Source organism: Acanthochromis polyacanthus, chromosome 13, assembly GCF_021347895.1.
Source record: "Acanthochromis polyacanthus isolate Apoly-LR-REF ecotype Palm Island chromosome 13, KAUST_Apoly_ChrSc, whole genome shotgun sequence".
Taxonomy (NCBI): domain Eukaryota; kingdom Metazoa; phylum Chordata; class Actinopteri; family Pomacentridae; genus Acanthochromis; species Acanthochromis polyacanthus.
In genome coordinates, this window is record NC_067125.1 from 1,782,943 (window position 1) to 1,797,493 (window position 14,551).

The 14,551-nt window shown below is 41.2% G+C and overlaps 1 protein-coding gene across 2 annotated transcripts; it reads right to left on the reverse strand.

Annotated features, from left to right (window-relative positions):
• Positions 1-3,644: 3,644 nt before the first annotated feature.
• rffl (ring finger and FYVE-like domain containing E3 ubiquitin protein ligase) lies at positions 3,645-13,279 on the reverse strand. 2 transcript variants are annotated; one of them, XM_051957921.1, is made up of 8 exons: positions 13,030-13,279; positions 11,577-11,749; positions 11,056-11,253; positions 10,771-10,986; positions 9,814-10,018; positions 8,672-8,695; positions 8,411-8,594; positions 3,645-5,930 (listed from the first exon to the last, which is right to left on the reverse strand). In XM_051957921.1, exons 2-7 carry the CDS (start codon positions 11,745-11,747, stop codon positions 8,416-8,418), a joined length of 993 nt encoding a protein of 330 aa, XP_051813881.1. In that variant the 5' UTR covers positions 11,748-11,749; positions 13,030-13,279; the 3' UTR covers positions 3,645-5,930; positions 8,411-8,415. The 2 variants fall into 2 exon arrangements, with proteins under 2 accessions (XP_051813881.1, XP_051813882.1); XM_051957922.1 differs by having other exon boundaries at positions 11,577-13,279.
• Positions 13,280-14,551: the final 1,272 nt, after the last annotated feature.

The following is a 14,551-nucleotide window of genomic DNA, read 5'->3' on the forward strand; positions in this document are numbered from 1 at the left end:
GAACAACGAATGGACAGCCGGAGAGAGTCAAAGTCCCACCTACTGCGAGACCACCAACCAATCAGCATCCGGAAAAGTTTAGGTCCCGGGTTTATACATATTTAATGACGGAAACAAAATCTAAATATACAAAACTATTTTTAAAAAATAATCAACTATTATTGATATTCAGCTGAACGAAGCTTGGTGAAAATGCTCAACTAAACGAATTAACCTAATTCAGATCAGGGCTAAAAACTGTGAAATGATAAACTGAGGCTGAATGCTGATGAAACTGATCTATTATGGTTAGTAAAAAAAAATAATTCCTTACATGAGAACATTTTAGCACTAAACCAAAGGAAGCATTAGGAGTTGTGATGACCTTCATGTTGGCAGAAGCTTCAGAAGTGTGTTTGCAGGGACTGTTCATTTTCCCTGTGTGCATTCTACCACAGAGTTGAACATGTTCTTTGTTTATGCTAACAGTTGTTACATGTTTCTCTAGTTTTGTAAACTTATTGTTTGCTTCCGTTTGTTGTTCATAAAACCGCACACAGAGATGCTCAGACAGCAGTGGAGACTGTAAAGCTGGACTTAGACTGGACAGTTTCTCTTCACCTTCAGAGGCCTATCCTGGATATCACCATAGACTGGGTCAGATACTGTTCTCACCTGCTTTTCTAAAAACCTCAAGATCTTTAAATCTTGGTCGACTGCTTCGCCTCTCCACCTTTCTCTCTCTTGTCGGGGAGTTTCATGGTCAGGTTTTTCATGTTTGATGACAGGCGTATTTCTCCTGAATATCTCATCGCCTCCATAGCAGAACAGCAACTTCTCAGGAATATTGTGAAGGCCTGTAATGCTTTCAGGTCTTCAGCTTTAACTGCAGGCCAGTCTAATGCTTTCTTCATGTAAGCAGAGCAGACTTTGAGCTGGTCTCCATAGTGCTCCTTTAGCAGAGCCTCTGCTCTTCTGTCTGGGCTCATGTGGAGATAACTCCTGATTAGATCTCTGTGAACGTTGGTTGTGTACTGATCCAAAAAGTCCAGTCTATCTGCATCGTTGTCAGTCTTCAGCTCAACAGCATGTTCAAAGGCTCTGATAAATGGTCTACATGACAAAACATCACCACTGAATACTGGAATCTCTCCATGTGGAACGTTGGAGAGTTGCTTTACAAGCATTGCTGTAACATCACTTTGGCGTTGAAGGATATTTGCCAGCTTATAGTTTATGCTGCTCTGTGATGATGCCATGAACTGATCTGATGCTCTTTTAGGCACAGCTGGAACTGAAACCGTTACATTTATTCCATCTGTTTGCACGACGACAGGCTGAACAGTTTGATCAGTTTTACCTTCAGCTGGCTGGTTTTCTGCAGAGGGTTGATGCTCTTCAGTGTGTGGTTTTGCTGTCAGATGGAGCCCTGCAGCGTCCTGTTCTTCTACTGCAGAGGCAAGACATTTGTTAAAATAAATGCAGCCTTATTTTTAAACATTTTTTTCTGTGGATATTCTTTCCTTTTGGATGTGTGTCGAGTCAGACACCTCGGTACAGCCACCAGTGGTTCTGTAGGTGCAGAAATAGCCTCTACAGCCAGGTGCTGCAGATGACAGGTGAAGACCAGAGCTCCTCTGCTGCACCAAGTCAAAAGACTCTTTCATCAGGACAATCCACAGGACTTCCATCAAACAGGAGAACTCCAGAAACAAAGGGAGGATTGGAGCTGGAATGCAGAGATGGAAGATGATGACCTCAGGGCCTCACTGTCTGAGAGCTTGGTACGAACTGGAAAACTTTGTCTTTCACAAAGGAGCAGATGATTACAGCTGGTTGACCACTGAGCTCCAGTTCCCACCTGGGATTCATCAGGACTGATTGAGCCTGGAGCGCCAGACCTCCTCCCTGCCCGACCCATCAGATTGGTCCTCCACCATGATGGCTCCTCCCACATGCCACACCTGAAGAGCTTCAATCCTCCATCCAAACTCAGAGCAGCTGGTAGCTGTGAGCAGTCCTCCCTGGTCCCTCTGTTGGTCTTTGTGGTGGAGCTACGGACATTTAGAGCTTCTGCTGCTGATTTGGAGTCTCCAGACTCAGTGGAGACTTAGCTCCAGTTAGCAGTCCACCAACTGAGGGAAGAAGCTGTTTAGCATTTCTTGGTGTACCGTGTGTTAGTTGAGTTTGTTTTAGTGAGCTGTTGTATCAGTTTTGTTCCTTGTGGTGGGTGTTGCTTCTGTGTTTTAAGTTTGGCTCTGGAGTTCAGTTAGGAACTGTTAGCCTTCATTTTGTTCTATTCTGTTCTTTGGTTTGGCAGCATCCACCAGTCCTGAGCTCTTTGTCACTTTAGTGTTCCATTAGCCTCTGAGCAATAAATGAATTTACCTGAACCAATAACGTCTGCTTACTGAGCTGCATCGAGCCGACCCCACAGGTTGGAACCAGAACAAACATATTTTAAAAATCAACTTATTGAAATTATTCAGCTGAATGACGTTTACTGAAAATGTTCAACGAAATGCAATAACCTGATCCAGATCAGCGTTAAAAACTGGAAGTACGCTAAAAATCTGAAGTACAAGTAAAGTATTGATGATGATTCTTTATTCCAGACTCAAAACGGTCCATAAAATTCCATACAAATACAAAAGACAGTAACAAAACAGAAGAAAAAACACTACACATGTAAACCATATAAACACTCTCTCCAGTGTCTGCAGAGCACAGAAGTGTAGCGGACACTGCTCTGCCCAGGTTTGACAAAGGCTTGAATAACTTTATTGTCAGAGTCCATGAGTCGCTTAATGAACTTAAAAATAAAATTTCTAATAAGAGCATTCAGTGTTCTGACATTATTTTGCACAAACAACTGGCTCTGGTCCACCGAGGGACCTTCATTAGAAGCCTAAAGGCATCATTGTATGCCACATGCAGCTTTTTAAATGTGGCTTTTGTGTAGCCACACCACAAGTGGGCAGTATAAAGTGGTGTGCAAAAGGCTTTAAACAAAGCAACTTTAACATTACGTGTACACGATCCAAATTTTCTAAGGAGTATATTAGCTTCCATACAATTTACAATACTGCCTTTGAATATCATCATCATCAGACAGGTCATTCCTGATGATATGACCAAGGTATTTTACCTTTTCCACCACACAAAGCTCCTCTCCCACCAGATAGAACACAGGAAAAACTGCTTTATTGCTGGACATAAAGTACCACATCTAAAGTACTGCAAAAACCAGAACTGGGTAAAATCTGAAGTAATACTGAAAGCTGAAGTACTGCTAAAAACCTGACACTTAAAAATGTAATGTGTGGCCCTGTGACGGAGCGTTACCTGTCCAGGTGAACCGTGATGAGTGTTCCACTAAATAATGAAGTGCTGGTTCAGATCTCCTGGTGTCCTCTGGAAAGGACGCTGAACTTTAAACATCCTGATTTTGAGTTGTTAGAATTCTGCTGAGTGCAAACTGCTCAGACTACAGTCAAACTAATATTTATGAGGAAGAAAAGAGGGTTCTCTGTCAGAGCCTTTATGATTGGATAATCAGGAGCCAATCAGAGGAACCCAAACGTGTTCCGTCCATCCAGTGGAGGTTCTGAATGTGGCGATAAAAGGATCTACATTCACAGAGAATGAAGAACAAGCAGAGGAGCTGAGAGAAAATCAGTTTTATTACAAAATTATTCACTCAGAAAACTATATTAATCTTAAGAGGTTCCAGTAAAGTTTGAAGAACATCGCAGCCAAACATTCGGTTCGTCTATCTGGAGAAAGAAACGGCTTCACACGGTTCCTTCCACCTTTAAAGACACAACGTGAGGATTTGGCAGCAGGAGAAGCTGGAGAACGTTTAGAGAACCTGCTGACAGAACCCTAGAACGGTCCAGCTGGAGGAATCAAAGTGCAGAGTGAGTTCATAAAAGCTACGACGGCTCTAATGTGATCCCAAACCATCGTCACACCACAAACACAAAAGTTCACAACTAAAATCAAACTGAATGATCTCACAAGAAGAAAAACTCCAAGAAAAATCAAAAGGCCTCCAGTCCGTCGTCGTCTTGGACCAGAGCAGAACTTTAGTGCAATCAGAACAAAGTGAAGGATCACGGCTCAGACAGCTGCTTCTGGTACACTGCAGGTCCAGAACCAGCTCAGGATTCTGTCTCAGGAAGTTCTCTTGTTCTTGGACTCAGCACCACCGGACATTTGAGGTCTTCTGTTCAGATTGTCCAACAATCATTTCATTCTGGTTGTTTTCATTGTTGTTAGTTCAGACGTGAAGAAAGAAATACAAATGATCTGAGAGGAAGCTTCAGCTTTATGCTCAGACACAGACAGACCAAACACCCCAGAAGATCCAGAACACCAACCAGAACCTCCTCAGAACACCTGGTTCTCCATCAATGATCAGAGTTCTACCTTCATACTGGGAATATCTCCAGAGTTCCACAGAGGAGGGTCCAGGTTTATCACTTTAATGGACTTTATCAGATCAGTCCAGCAGATAGAACCAGGACATTTAGGAGGAGAAACATCTGAGTTCTGGTAGAAACTGACCCAGGATCAGTTTAAACCCATCCAGGTGTCCCAGTCTGAAGATAATCCAGATTTAATGAATTTTGGACAAAATTTCAGGTCCCTTTGAACATTTTTGGAATAATTTGAGTAAATAGTCATTTTAGAAAGTTTTTGTTTTTTTGACATATTTTAAAGATTTTGGGACAATTTAGTGTAATTTTGGACATCTTTTGTTATTTTGAGCCATTTTTGACCAATATTAAACAATTTGGGACATTTTTTTTCTGTAATTTCAGCCAAATTTCCTGAAATTTTGCATCATTTTTGAGTCCTTTTATGCAAATTTTGACTAATTTTCTATCATTCTCAAAGCATCATGCACTAATTTTGTGTCGTTCTGCAAATCCTCAGTCAGATTTGATCAATTTGAGTGATTTTGGGTGAATTCTGACTCATTTTGGACGATTTTTTGATCATTTTCAATAAGTTCTATGTCAGATTGGATCTTTCTCATGGTTTTAGATCATTTTTGAGTCTTTGGGATCATTTTAGAGTCATTCAGACAAATTTCATGTCATTCTGAACTCCTTTTCTGTGATTATGGACAATTCCTGAGTCGTTTTGGATGATTTTAAAGTCATTCTGGTTCTCACCTGGATGGATATAAAACTGATCTGCTAAACACTGACTCCAGTTTAAATCCATCCAGGTGTCTCAGTCTGAACACTGGATCTGGTTTCTGATCAGAACCTTTTCTAGATGATCCTGGTTTCTTCTTCCATCGTCTCTAACAGTTCTGACCAAGCAGAACATCTGGAGGAGTCTGATACATGAAACTAAAATCTAGAAATCTAAAAGTAAATCAGCTGTTTTGCTCCTTCCTGTGAGTCCCTGATGTACAAATGCTGCTGTTCCTCTGGGGTTTGGACTGTCGGTCTGTCAGCTACGGAGTCACAACGTCTAGAAAACCAAGAATTTAGGTCTGAACTCTGAAAAGAATCTTATCTGTAAAAATCAACCCAAGGATCAGTGTTTGAATTCTAAAATAAACGTGTTGTTCTGTTTCATACTGCGGTGAAAAAACAAGAGGTTTAAAGAGTTCCATTTATCTCTGATCAGTAATCAGTGTGATCAATAATCAGTGTGATCGATGGGACTAAAGCCCCCTGTTCCAGTACAGCTCTGTACTGGTTCTTGGATTTGAGAGTGTTGCATGCTGGGAAGTGGAGTTTTTTAGTCTCTCTGCAGCGCCACCCGGCTGCAGGTTGTAAACAGCTGACAGGCTCCTCCCCTTCACCTGTGCAGGTGTTGGTCTTTGGTCGATGTGGAGCTGCTGAAGGCACAGCTGGCTGCTGGTGGGTTCTGGTTCTGGGAGGTGAAGGACCAGATCAGGAGGGTCGCTGCTGAGGAGGAAGTGGGACCTGCAGCACCAAAAACAGACAAACCGGCTGATTCTGCTGCTCCCCGCCAAAATAAAAGCAGTAGGGCTCATTTTACACCACCGATATGTGTCATTGCAGCCATTTGCCAAAATCAAAAAAGTTCATTTTATTTCTCATTAATGTACACTCAGCATCCCATCTTGACAGAAAAAAACAGAAATGTATTAAAAAAGAACTGAAATATCACATGATCAGAAGTATTCAGAGCCTTTACAGCAACATTCATATTTAACTCACATGCTGTCCATTTCTTCTGATCCTCCTCCAGATGGTTCTGCTTCTTTATTGGAGTCCAGCTGTCTTTAATTAAACTGATTGGACTTGATTAGGAAAGGCACACACCTGTCTATATAAGACCTTACAGCTCACAGTGCATGTCAGAGCAAATGAGAATCATGAGGTGGAAGGAACTGCCCAAGGAGCTCAGAGACAGAATTGTGGCAAGGCACAGATCTGGACAAGGTTACAAAAGAATTTCTGCAGCACTCAAGGTTCCTCAGAGCACAGTGGCCTCCATAATCCTCACATGGAAGAAGTTTGGGACGAGCACAACTCTTCCTAGACCTGGCCGTCCAGCCAAACTGAGCAATGGTGGGAGAAGAGCCTTGGTGAGAGAGGTAAAGAAGAACCCAAAGATCACTGTGGCTGAGCTCCAGAGATGCAGTCGGGAGATAGGAGAAAGTTCCACAAAGTCAACTATCACTGCAGCCCTCCACCAGTCGGGGCTTTATGGCAGAGTGGCCCGACGGAAGCCTCTCCTCAGTGCAAGACACATGAAAGCATAGAGTTTGAAAAAACACATGAAGGACTCCCAGACTATGAGAAATAAGATTCTCTGGTCTGATGAGACCAAGATTGAACTTTCTGGTGTTAATTCTAAGCGGTATGTGTGGAGAAAAGCAGGCACTGCTCATCACCTGCCCAATACAATCCCTACAGTGAAACATGGTGGTGGGAGCATCATGTTGGGGGGGGGGGGTGTTTTTCAGCTGCAGGGACAGGACGACTGGTTGCAATTGAAGGAAGGATGAATGCGGCCAAGTACAGAGATATCCTGGAGGAAAACCTCTTCCAGAGTGCTCAGGACCTCAGACTGGGCCGAAGGTTCACCTTTCAACAGGACAATGACCCTAAGCACACAGCTAAAATAACAAAGGAGTGGCTTCACAACAACTCTGTGACCGTTCTTGACTGGCCCAGCCAGAGCCCTGACCTAAACCCAATTGAGCATCTCTGGAGAGACCTCAGAATGTCTGTCCACCAACGTTCACCATCCAGCCTGACAGAACTGGAGAGGATCTGCAAGGAAGAATGTCAGAGGATCCCCAAATCCAGGTGTGAAAAACTTGTTGCATCATTCCCAAGAAGACTCATGGCTGTACGAGCTGAAAAGGAGCTTCTACTCAATACTGAGCACAGAGTCTGAATACTTCTGACCATGTCATATTTCAGCTTTTATTTTTTAATACATTTGCAAAAATTTCTACATTTCTGTTTTTTTCTGTCAAGATGGGGTGCTGAGTGTACATTAATGAGAAATAAAATGAACTTTTTAGATTTTGGCAAATGGCTGCAATGACACACAGAGAGAAACATTTCAAGGGTCTGAATACTTTCTGTACTTAATGTAACAACAACAAAAAAGGAAAAAATACATTAAAAAAATCTAAAATATCTGTAAACTTGAGATAAAAATAAAAATTATTAATTCCGGAAAACTGTAAAATCTCTTGAAACTATATTTCTGAAAACATTGAAATAATTCTATGAAAGACATTTTCATATAGAAATATAACAAAAAATAAAAAACTCCTGAAAACATTTTAAATGTCTAAATTACTTCATTATTTTAAAATGTCTGACACAGAATGAGAAACATTAATGAAATCACAATTAATACATTTAAAATATCTAAAAACACGATTTTTTTTAATTCTTGACAAAAACATTATGAAAAGTTATTAGCAGTAAAATAATAATAATAAATCATAAACATGTTTTAAATATTAAAAAGATAATCTTCAGAAAGCAGAAATTATCAGTAAAATATTATTAAAATATCCAACTAAAAATCTAGATTAACTGAAAAATATTTATAAAATCTCTAAAGCATACTTAAAAGATTAAAATTTCAGAAAATATTCATAGCATCAGAAAAAAATTGAATAAAATCTGAATCTAACAGGAAGACAAAAATAAAGTCTGTAAAATATTTATATAAATGCTGCTGGTTTTTCTATAAACGTTGACAGTTTTTTTCACTTAATAACCACAGAAATATGTTCTAATAATCTATAAATGAGATTATTCAGTGAAATGTCAGAAAGAATAAAGTTCTGTCTGATCCAAACATAAAATCCTGTCTCCTCTGACTTTAAATCAGCTTTTTAACAGTAGTTCTAATTTCCAGAACATGCAGCTCTCCTGTCCACCACCTGGTTCTGCTGGTTCTGGCTCACCTGGATCAGGACCGGAACACGTGCACGGCCCGGATCACGTACTGCCGGCAGATGGGACACTCGCTCATCCTCTTGCCACACTTGGTGCAGGTGATCATGTGACCGCACTCCAGCAGGACGCAGTCGATGGGAGAGTCCATGCAGATCCTGCAGAGGTTCTCCTCCGGACCGGGACCTCCGGACTCTGCAGCAGAACGTCAGCACCGGTTATGTTCCGTCTGACAGCGGTCCGTTTAAAACACATCAGCGTCACTAACTCACCTGCAGCGTTCACAGTGTTGGCAGCTGCAACAGGAAACACACCGATTAGTGGAAACACCGATCACTGATCAATAATCAGTAAATAATCATCAGTAAAGTACAAGTCAAGTCTGCAGCTCATTTCTGGTGTTTCCTGATGGTTTTTATGTCTTCTGACGTTTTCTAATGTTTTTTTTAATGTTTTTCAGATTTTTTAAAATGTTTTCTGATATTTTTTTGGATTTTTTAAATGTTTTCTGATGTTTTTTTTAAAAAATGTTTTTCTAATGTTTTTTAAATGTTTTTTCTGATTTTTTAAACATGTTTTCTGATGTTTTTATGTTTTTCTGATGTTTTTAATTTTTTTATGTTTTTCTGATGTTCTTGTTTTTCTGATGTTTTTTTATTTTTTTTATTTTTCTGATGTTTTTTTATTTTTGTTTTTCTGATGTTTTTATTTTTTATGTTTTTCTGATGTTTTTTTATTTTATGTTTTTCTGATGTTTTTATTTTTTATGTTTTTCTGATGTTTTTATTTTTTATGTTTTTCTGATGTTTTTTTAATTTTTTATGTTTTTCTGATGTTTTTATTTTTTATGTTTTTCTGATGTTTTTATTTTTTTCTGATGTTTTTTTTATTTTTTTATGTTTTTCTGATATTTTTATTTTTTTCTGATGTTTTTTTAAAAATTTTTTATGTTTTTCTGATGTTTTTTTGTTTTTCTGATGTTTTTTGATTTTTTTATTTTTCTGATGTTTTTATTTTTTTCTGATGTTTTTAATTTTTTTATGTTTTTCTGATGTTTTATTTTTTTCTGATGTTTTTTTTATTTTTTATGTTTTTCTGATGTTTTTATTTTTTCTGATGTTTTTTTAAAAAATTTTTATGTTTTTCTGATGTTTTTTTTATTTTTTGTTTTTCTGATGTTTTTCTGATTTTTTTAAAAAAATATTTTTCTGATGTTTTATTTTTTTCTGATGTTTTTTAAATTTTTTTTTATGTTTTTCTGATGTTTTTTCTGATCACCATCATCAAACTGACTTCAGGGTTTCAGGCGTCAAACTAAAACCGTTTCAGCAGAAAATCCCCAGAAGAAGAGAGGCCACAACTCAGATCATTAGATACAGACTGCTACAGAACCAGGACCAGGACCCAGACTCACCCAGCAGGTTCTGCTGGTCCTGGTACAGCCGGGTGACCCGCTCCATCAGCTCCCACTTCTCACAGCAGCCCTTATAGTTGACAAAGTTCCTGGCCAAGATCTCCTTCAGCTGCCGCACGCTGAGCAGCTCGATGTCGTCCACCCCGCTCAGATCGGACAGCGACGCCCGGCGCCCCAGAACCGGAACCTCCTCAGGGTCCGAGGTCTGGACCAGGGGGGACAAGAGGAACCAGGTCAGGTACGGGTCCAGAACCAAATGAATGAACAGGATTCACAAAAACAGATTCAGACGTTACAATCCAGATTCAGACGTTAGAATCCAGATTGAAACTTTAGAATCCAGACTGAAACTTTAGAATCCAGACTGAAACTTTAGAATCCAGATTGAAACTTTAGAATCCAGACTGAAACTTTAGAATCCAGATTGAAACTTTAGAATCCAGATTGAAACTTTAGAATCCAGATTGAAACTTTAGAATCCAGATTGAAACTTTAGAATCCAGATTGAAACTTTAGAATCCTGATTGAAACTTTAGAATCCAGATTGAAACTTTAGAATCCAGATTGAAACTTTAGAATCCAGATTGAAACTTTAGAATCCAGATTGAAACTTTAGAATCCAGATTGAAACTTTAGAATCCAGATTGAAACTTTAGAATCCAGATTGAAACTTTAGAATCCTGATTGAAACTTTAGAATCCAGATTGAAACTTTAGAATCCAGATTAAAACTTTAGAATCCTGATTGAAACTTCTGGACTTCCTAACTGAATCCTGGATCCAGAATGAGTTCCTGATCACTGGTTCTGATCATGTGACCCTTTGGAACCTCCACCTGAGTTCAGGATCAGGATCATTTCCAGGTTTTTCAGGATCCGATGGCTCCAGACTCTGATCCAGAACCAGAACCTGCTCCCTGTAGACCCGATCACTGATCAGAACCTTCTCTCTGGGTTACCTGGTCCTCGTCCTGAACCTCAGGCTCGGGGACGGCAGTCTCCGTGGGCGGAGCTTCAGGCTGTGCAGCGGGGGGGTCGGCGGTCGGCGTGGGGGGCTCAGGTGTCAGGTCAGGTGTGTCTGAGGTCACAGAGGGGGGGTCGATGATCGGGGTCTCGGGGGCGGAGCCGCTGGACGGCGAGGACTGCTGACCGAGGACCAGCTCCACCAGCTCCTCCTGCACATCAGAACACAGTTACCTCACCTGAACAGGTGAGACGCTGACACGCCCCCCTGAGCGGCTCACCTTCTCTCGGCACAGGTGTGTGGACACCTCATGGAGGTGCAGGTAGTCCCGCAGCTCCTTCACCTTCAGCTTCATGAGCTCCGCCCGCTCCAGCAGGTTGCCGTAGAAACGCTGACAGGTGTGGCAGAGACGGGGGCGGGGCTCCAGCTGGGCGGAGCAACGGCTGCAGTAGTTCTTCTTACAGTCCACACAAATGTGCTGACAGACAGGTAGAGACAGAGACAGACAGGTGGAGAGACAGACAGGTGAGAGAGACAGACAGGTGAGAGGAGCCTCATCTCTGTCTCACCTGTCCTGTGAACCACTGCTGTAAACTGGGTTCAGTTCTAACATGTTCACCTGATCTAACCTGTAGGTGAAGAACACCTGAGGAACAGCTGACTCCTGGTCAGTGTTCCTCCAGGTGGATCTCACCTGAGGTCAGAACTGAGTACAAACGTGGTTCTGATACCGTCAGGTTCAGGATGATGTCCACCTCCTGCACCTGTAGAAAGCAGGTCACAGCAGGTGGGCGGAGTTACCTTCTTGGCAGGTGTGTCAAAGGGCCCCCCACAGGCCTTACAGGTGTGTTCAGGTGGAGGAGGAGACGGCTGACTGGTGAAGGCCGAGTTGGTGTAAGACTGAGGAGGTCTGTGGTCCTCATCAGGCTGCTCAGCCTCCACACACAGCCAGTTACAGCAGGACGCAAACATACCTGCAAGTACACACAGTACACGCTAGGGGTACTACTAAATACTACACACAGCGAGTGAATGGTTCATGTTTTCCTGAAATCAATTGTTTTCTAAATGAAGTTATTTTACCTTCACTGACCTACAGTCTGTGTACTAATGCGCTCAGTTGCGCAAACCAAACTCTGCATAAAAATGTCACATTTCTGAATTTACAGCGGATTATGATCTACATTAGATATAAAATGTATTTTTTACATATTAATGAAGTATTTAGCAATATTCGGCGTCATATTTCGCAAAGCAGAAGTCGGATTTAAGAAATAATCAGTTATCAAAATGATTAAAATCGTCCTATAATAAACACATCTTGGTGAAACCCGGCTTCACGTGTTTTTAAAGATAAATATTATCCGAACGGACACGTGAGTCTTTATAAAGCAATAAAAATGTTCAGTCTTGGGGAGCAGTAGCTGTTTACGAGTTTCTTTCACTAGTTTCTTTAAATTCAGACATTTGTTAACGGAATTTTGCTTCTGTCGGCAGGTCGCAACCCAAACTTTGTAATCTGAAAATATTCCACTACATTATACAGGCAGAACTTTTTTCTGTAACTTCAGAAAGTTGAATTTATTAAAGTATCGTCGCCCTGTTGCGTTGTTGGTTATAATCTACCATCTTAACCACTTTCGTTTTGCACCGAGACGATTGTAGACCAAACTACGTAGTAAAACCTGAGAATTTTAGGTTCATGAATCGTTAGTGTCATCTATATTGTAAAATAGCTGCATAAACAACCTTAAACAAAATATTGAGATGTTCTGATGAATTCGGCGTCATTTATCACCAAGCAGTACTCAGATTTAACGAATAATCAGCTACAAATACGAAAAACAGAAGCTCAGACGAACTTGGCTGTAATGTTAGTGAAGTTTTTAAGCACTGAAAATAAACAAATTTTTTTGACAAAAGAGAGCCGAATGACAACATGTCCTCACATAAACTTAAATAAATCAGAATTTGAGTTTTAGTCGGTTAGTTTATCGGGCGGGGAGCCAGAAGCTGTTAAATCCAACAGGATGTTAACGGAGTTCGGCGCAGGGAGCCCGGAAAGTACCCACGGCTGCTAGCAGGCGACAAGCTAAGCTAACATTCGGCTAGTTAGTAAAGTTTAAAGAAGGAAACAAACAGAAGCCGGTAGGGAAGACAGCGACGGGGACACTTAGACCGGGTTAAACTGACCGAGTTAACAGGTTAGCCGACATCTGACTGGCTCGATTATCCACAGAACGAGTCGTCTTACCTGGTTAGTGACAGCGCTGCTACAGCTAGCACCGTGCTAACTCTCCGCTAGTTAACTAACACTAACCAGCAGCTTCACCAACGGCCGCTAGTTCACCGACATGACGAGTTAGCAGCTTTAAAGAGACGATAGGAGAGCGGACACACACAGACACACAACTGAACCAGGAAGACCGAAAACACACACACATACTAAACACAGTACACACACACACACACACACACACACACACACACGACTGAACCAGGAAGACCAAAACACACACACGTTTGTTTTTCTATACCGGTGGGGACTTACCATTGACTCCCATTCATATCTAACTCCTTACCCTAACCCTAACCTTAACCATCACCAAATCAATGCCTAACCCTAAACAAACGTTTTTGCACTTTTACATTTTTTATTAACAACAATATGGCCAAGAAAACGGTGTTGCCACCCGTGGGGACCTCATTTTAGGTCCCCACCGTAAGACAAGTCCCCACCTTTATAGCAAATAGTCAGGTCAAAGTCCCCACCTGTATAGCAGAAACAAGTACACACACACACACACACACACACACACACACACACACACACACACACACACACAGTTTTTCTATCCTTGTGGGGACTTACCATTGACTCTCATTCATATCTAACCCTAACCTTAACCCAGACCAAAACAATGTCTAACCCTAAAGAAACGTTTTTGCACTTTTACTTTTTTCAGTCACAACAACATGGCCAAGAAAACACTGTTTAAACTTGTGGGGACTGAAATGAGGTCCCCACAAGTCAAATCAAATCAAATCAAACTTTATTTATAAAGCATTTTTCATACAATAAAAAGCAGCTCAAAGTGCTGTACAACATTTAAAAACATTTAAAATAAGAATACCCATCCCGCCCTCCCTCCTTATAGGTACACAACCACACACACACACACACACACACACACACACACACACACACACACACACACACCGTCACCAATGGCTATAGGAAGACATGGCGTGGCACTGACAATTGTGGAAAACGCCTTCATTGGGGCCGTCCACACCGGGAGGAGCTCCAGGCCGTGCCCGCCGGAGGCGCCGGCACCCAGATTCCCCGACCACGACTGACACAGGGACCCCACACCGAGGTAGGGAGCCCCTCAACTAGCCGAGCCAAGGAGACCCGAGGACAACACCCCCAGCAGCAGACCAGACACAGCCCCCAGTGTGGAGGACCCCCCTGAGGAAACACTGGAGTTGAAAGAATAAAATAAATAAAATAAACAAATAAATAAATGTGCTAATAACTAAATAATGGGAAGTAAAAAACCTTAAAATACATAAGATGATAAATAAGGAATGATAAGAACAACAGAATATAAGAAGGCTTAAAAGATCAGTTAAAAGCCTGATTAAAAAGGTAAGTCTTTAACCTTCCTTTAAAAACACCGACAGTCTCTGCAGTCTCAAGTGACATAGTTTTCGGTTTTCCTACAGTTGTGAGGACATTTGGTCATCACAAGTATAGCCAGCACCTGACTCCC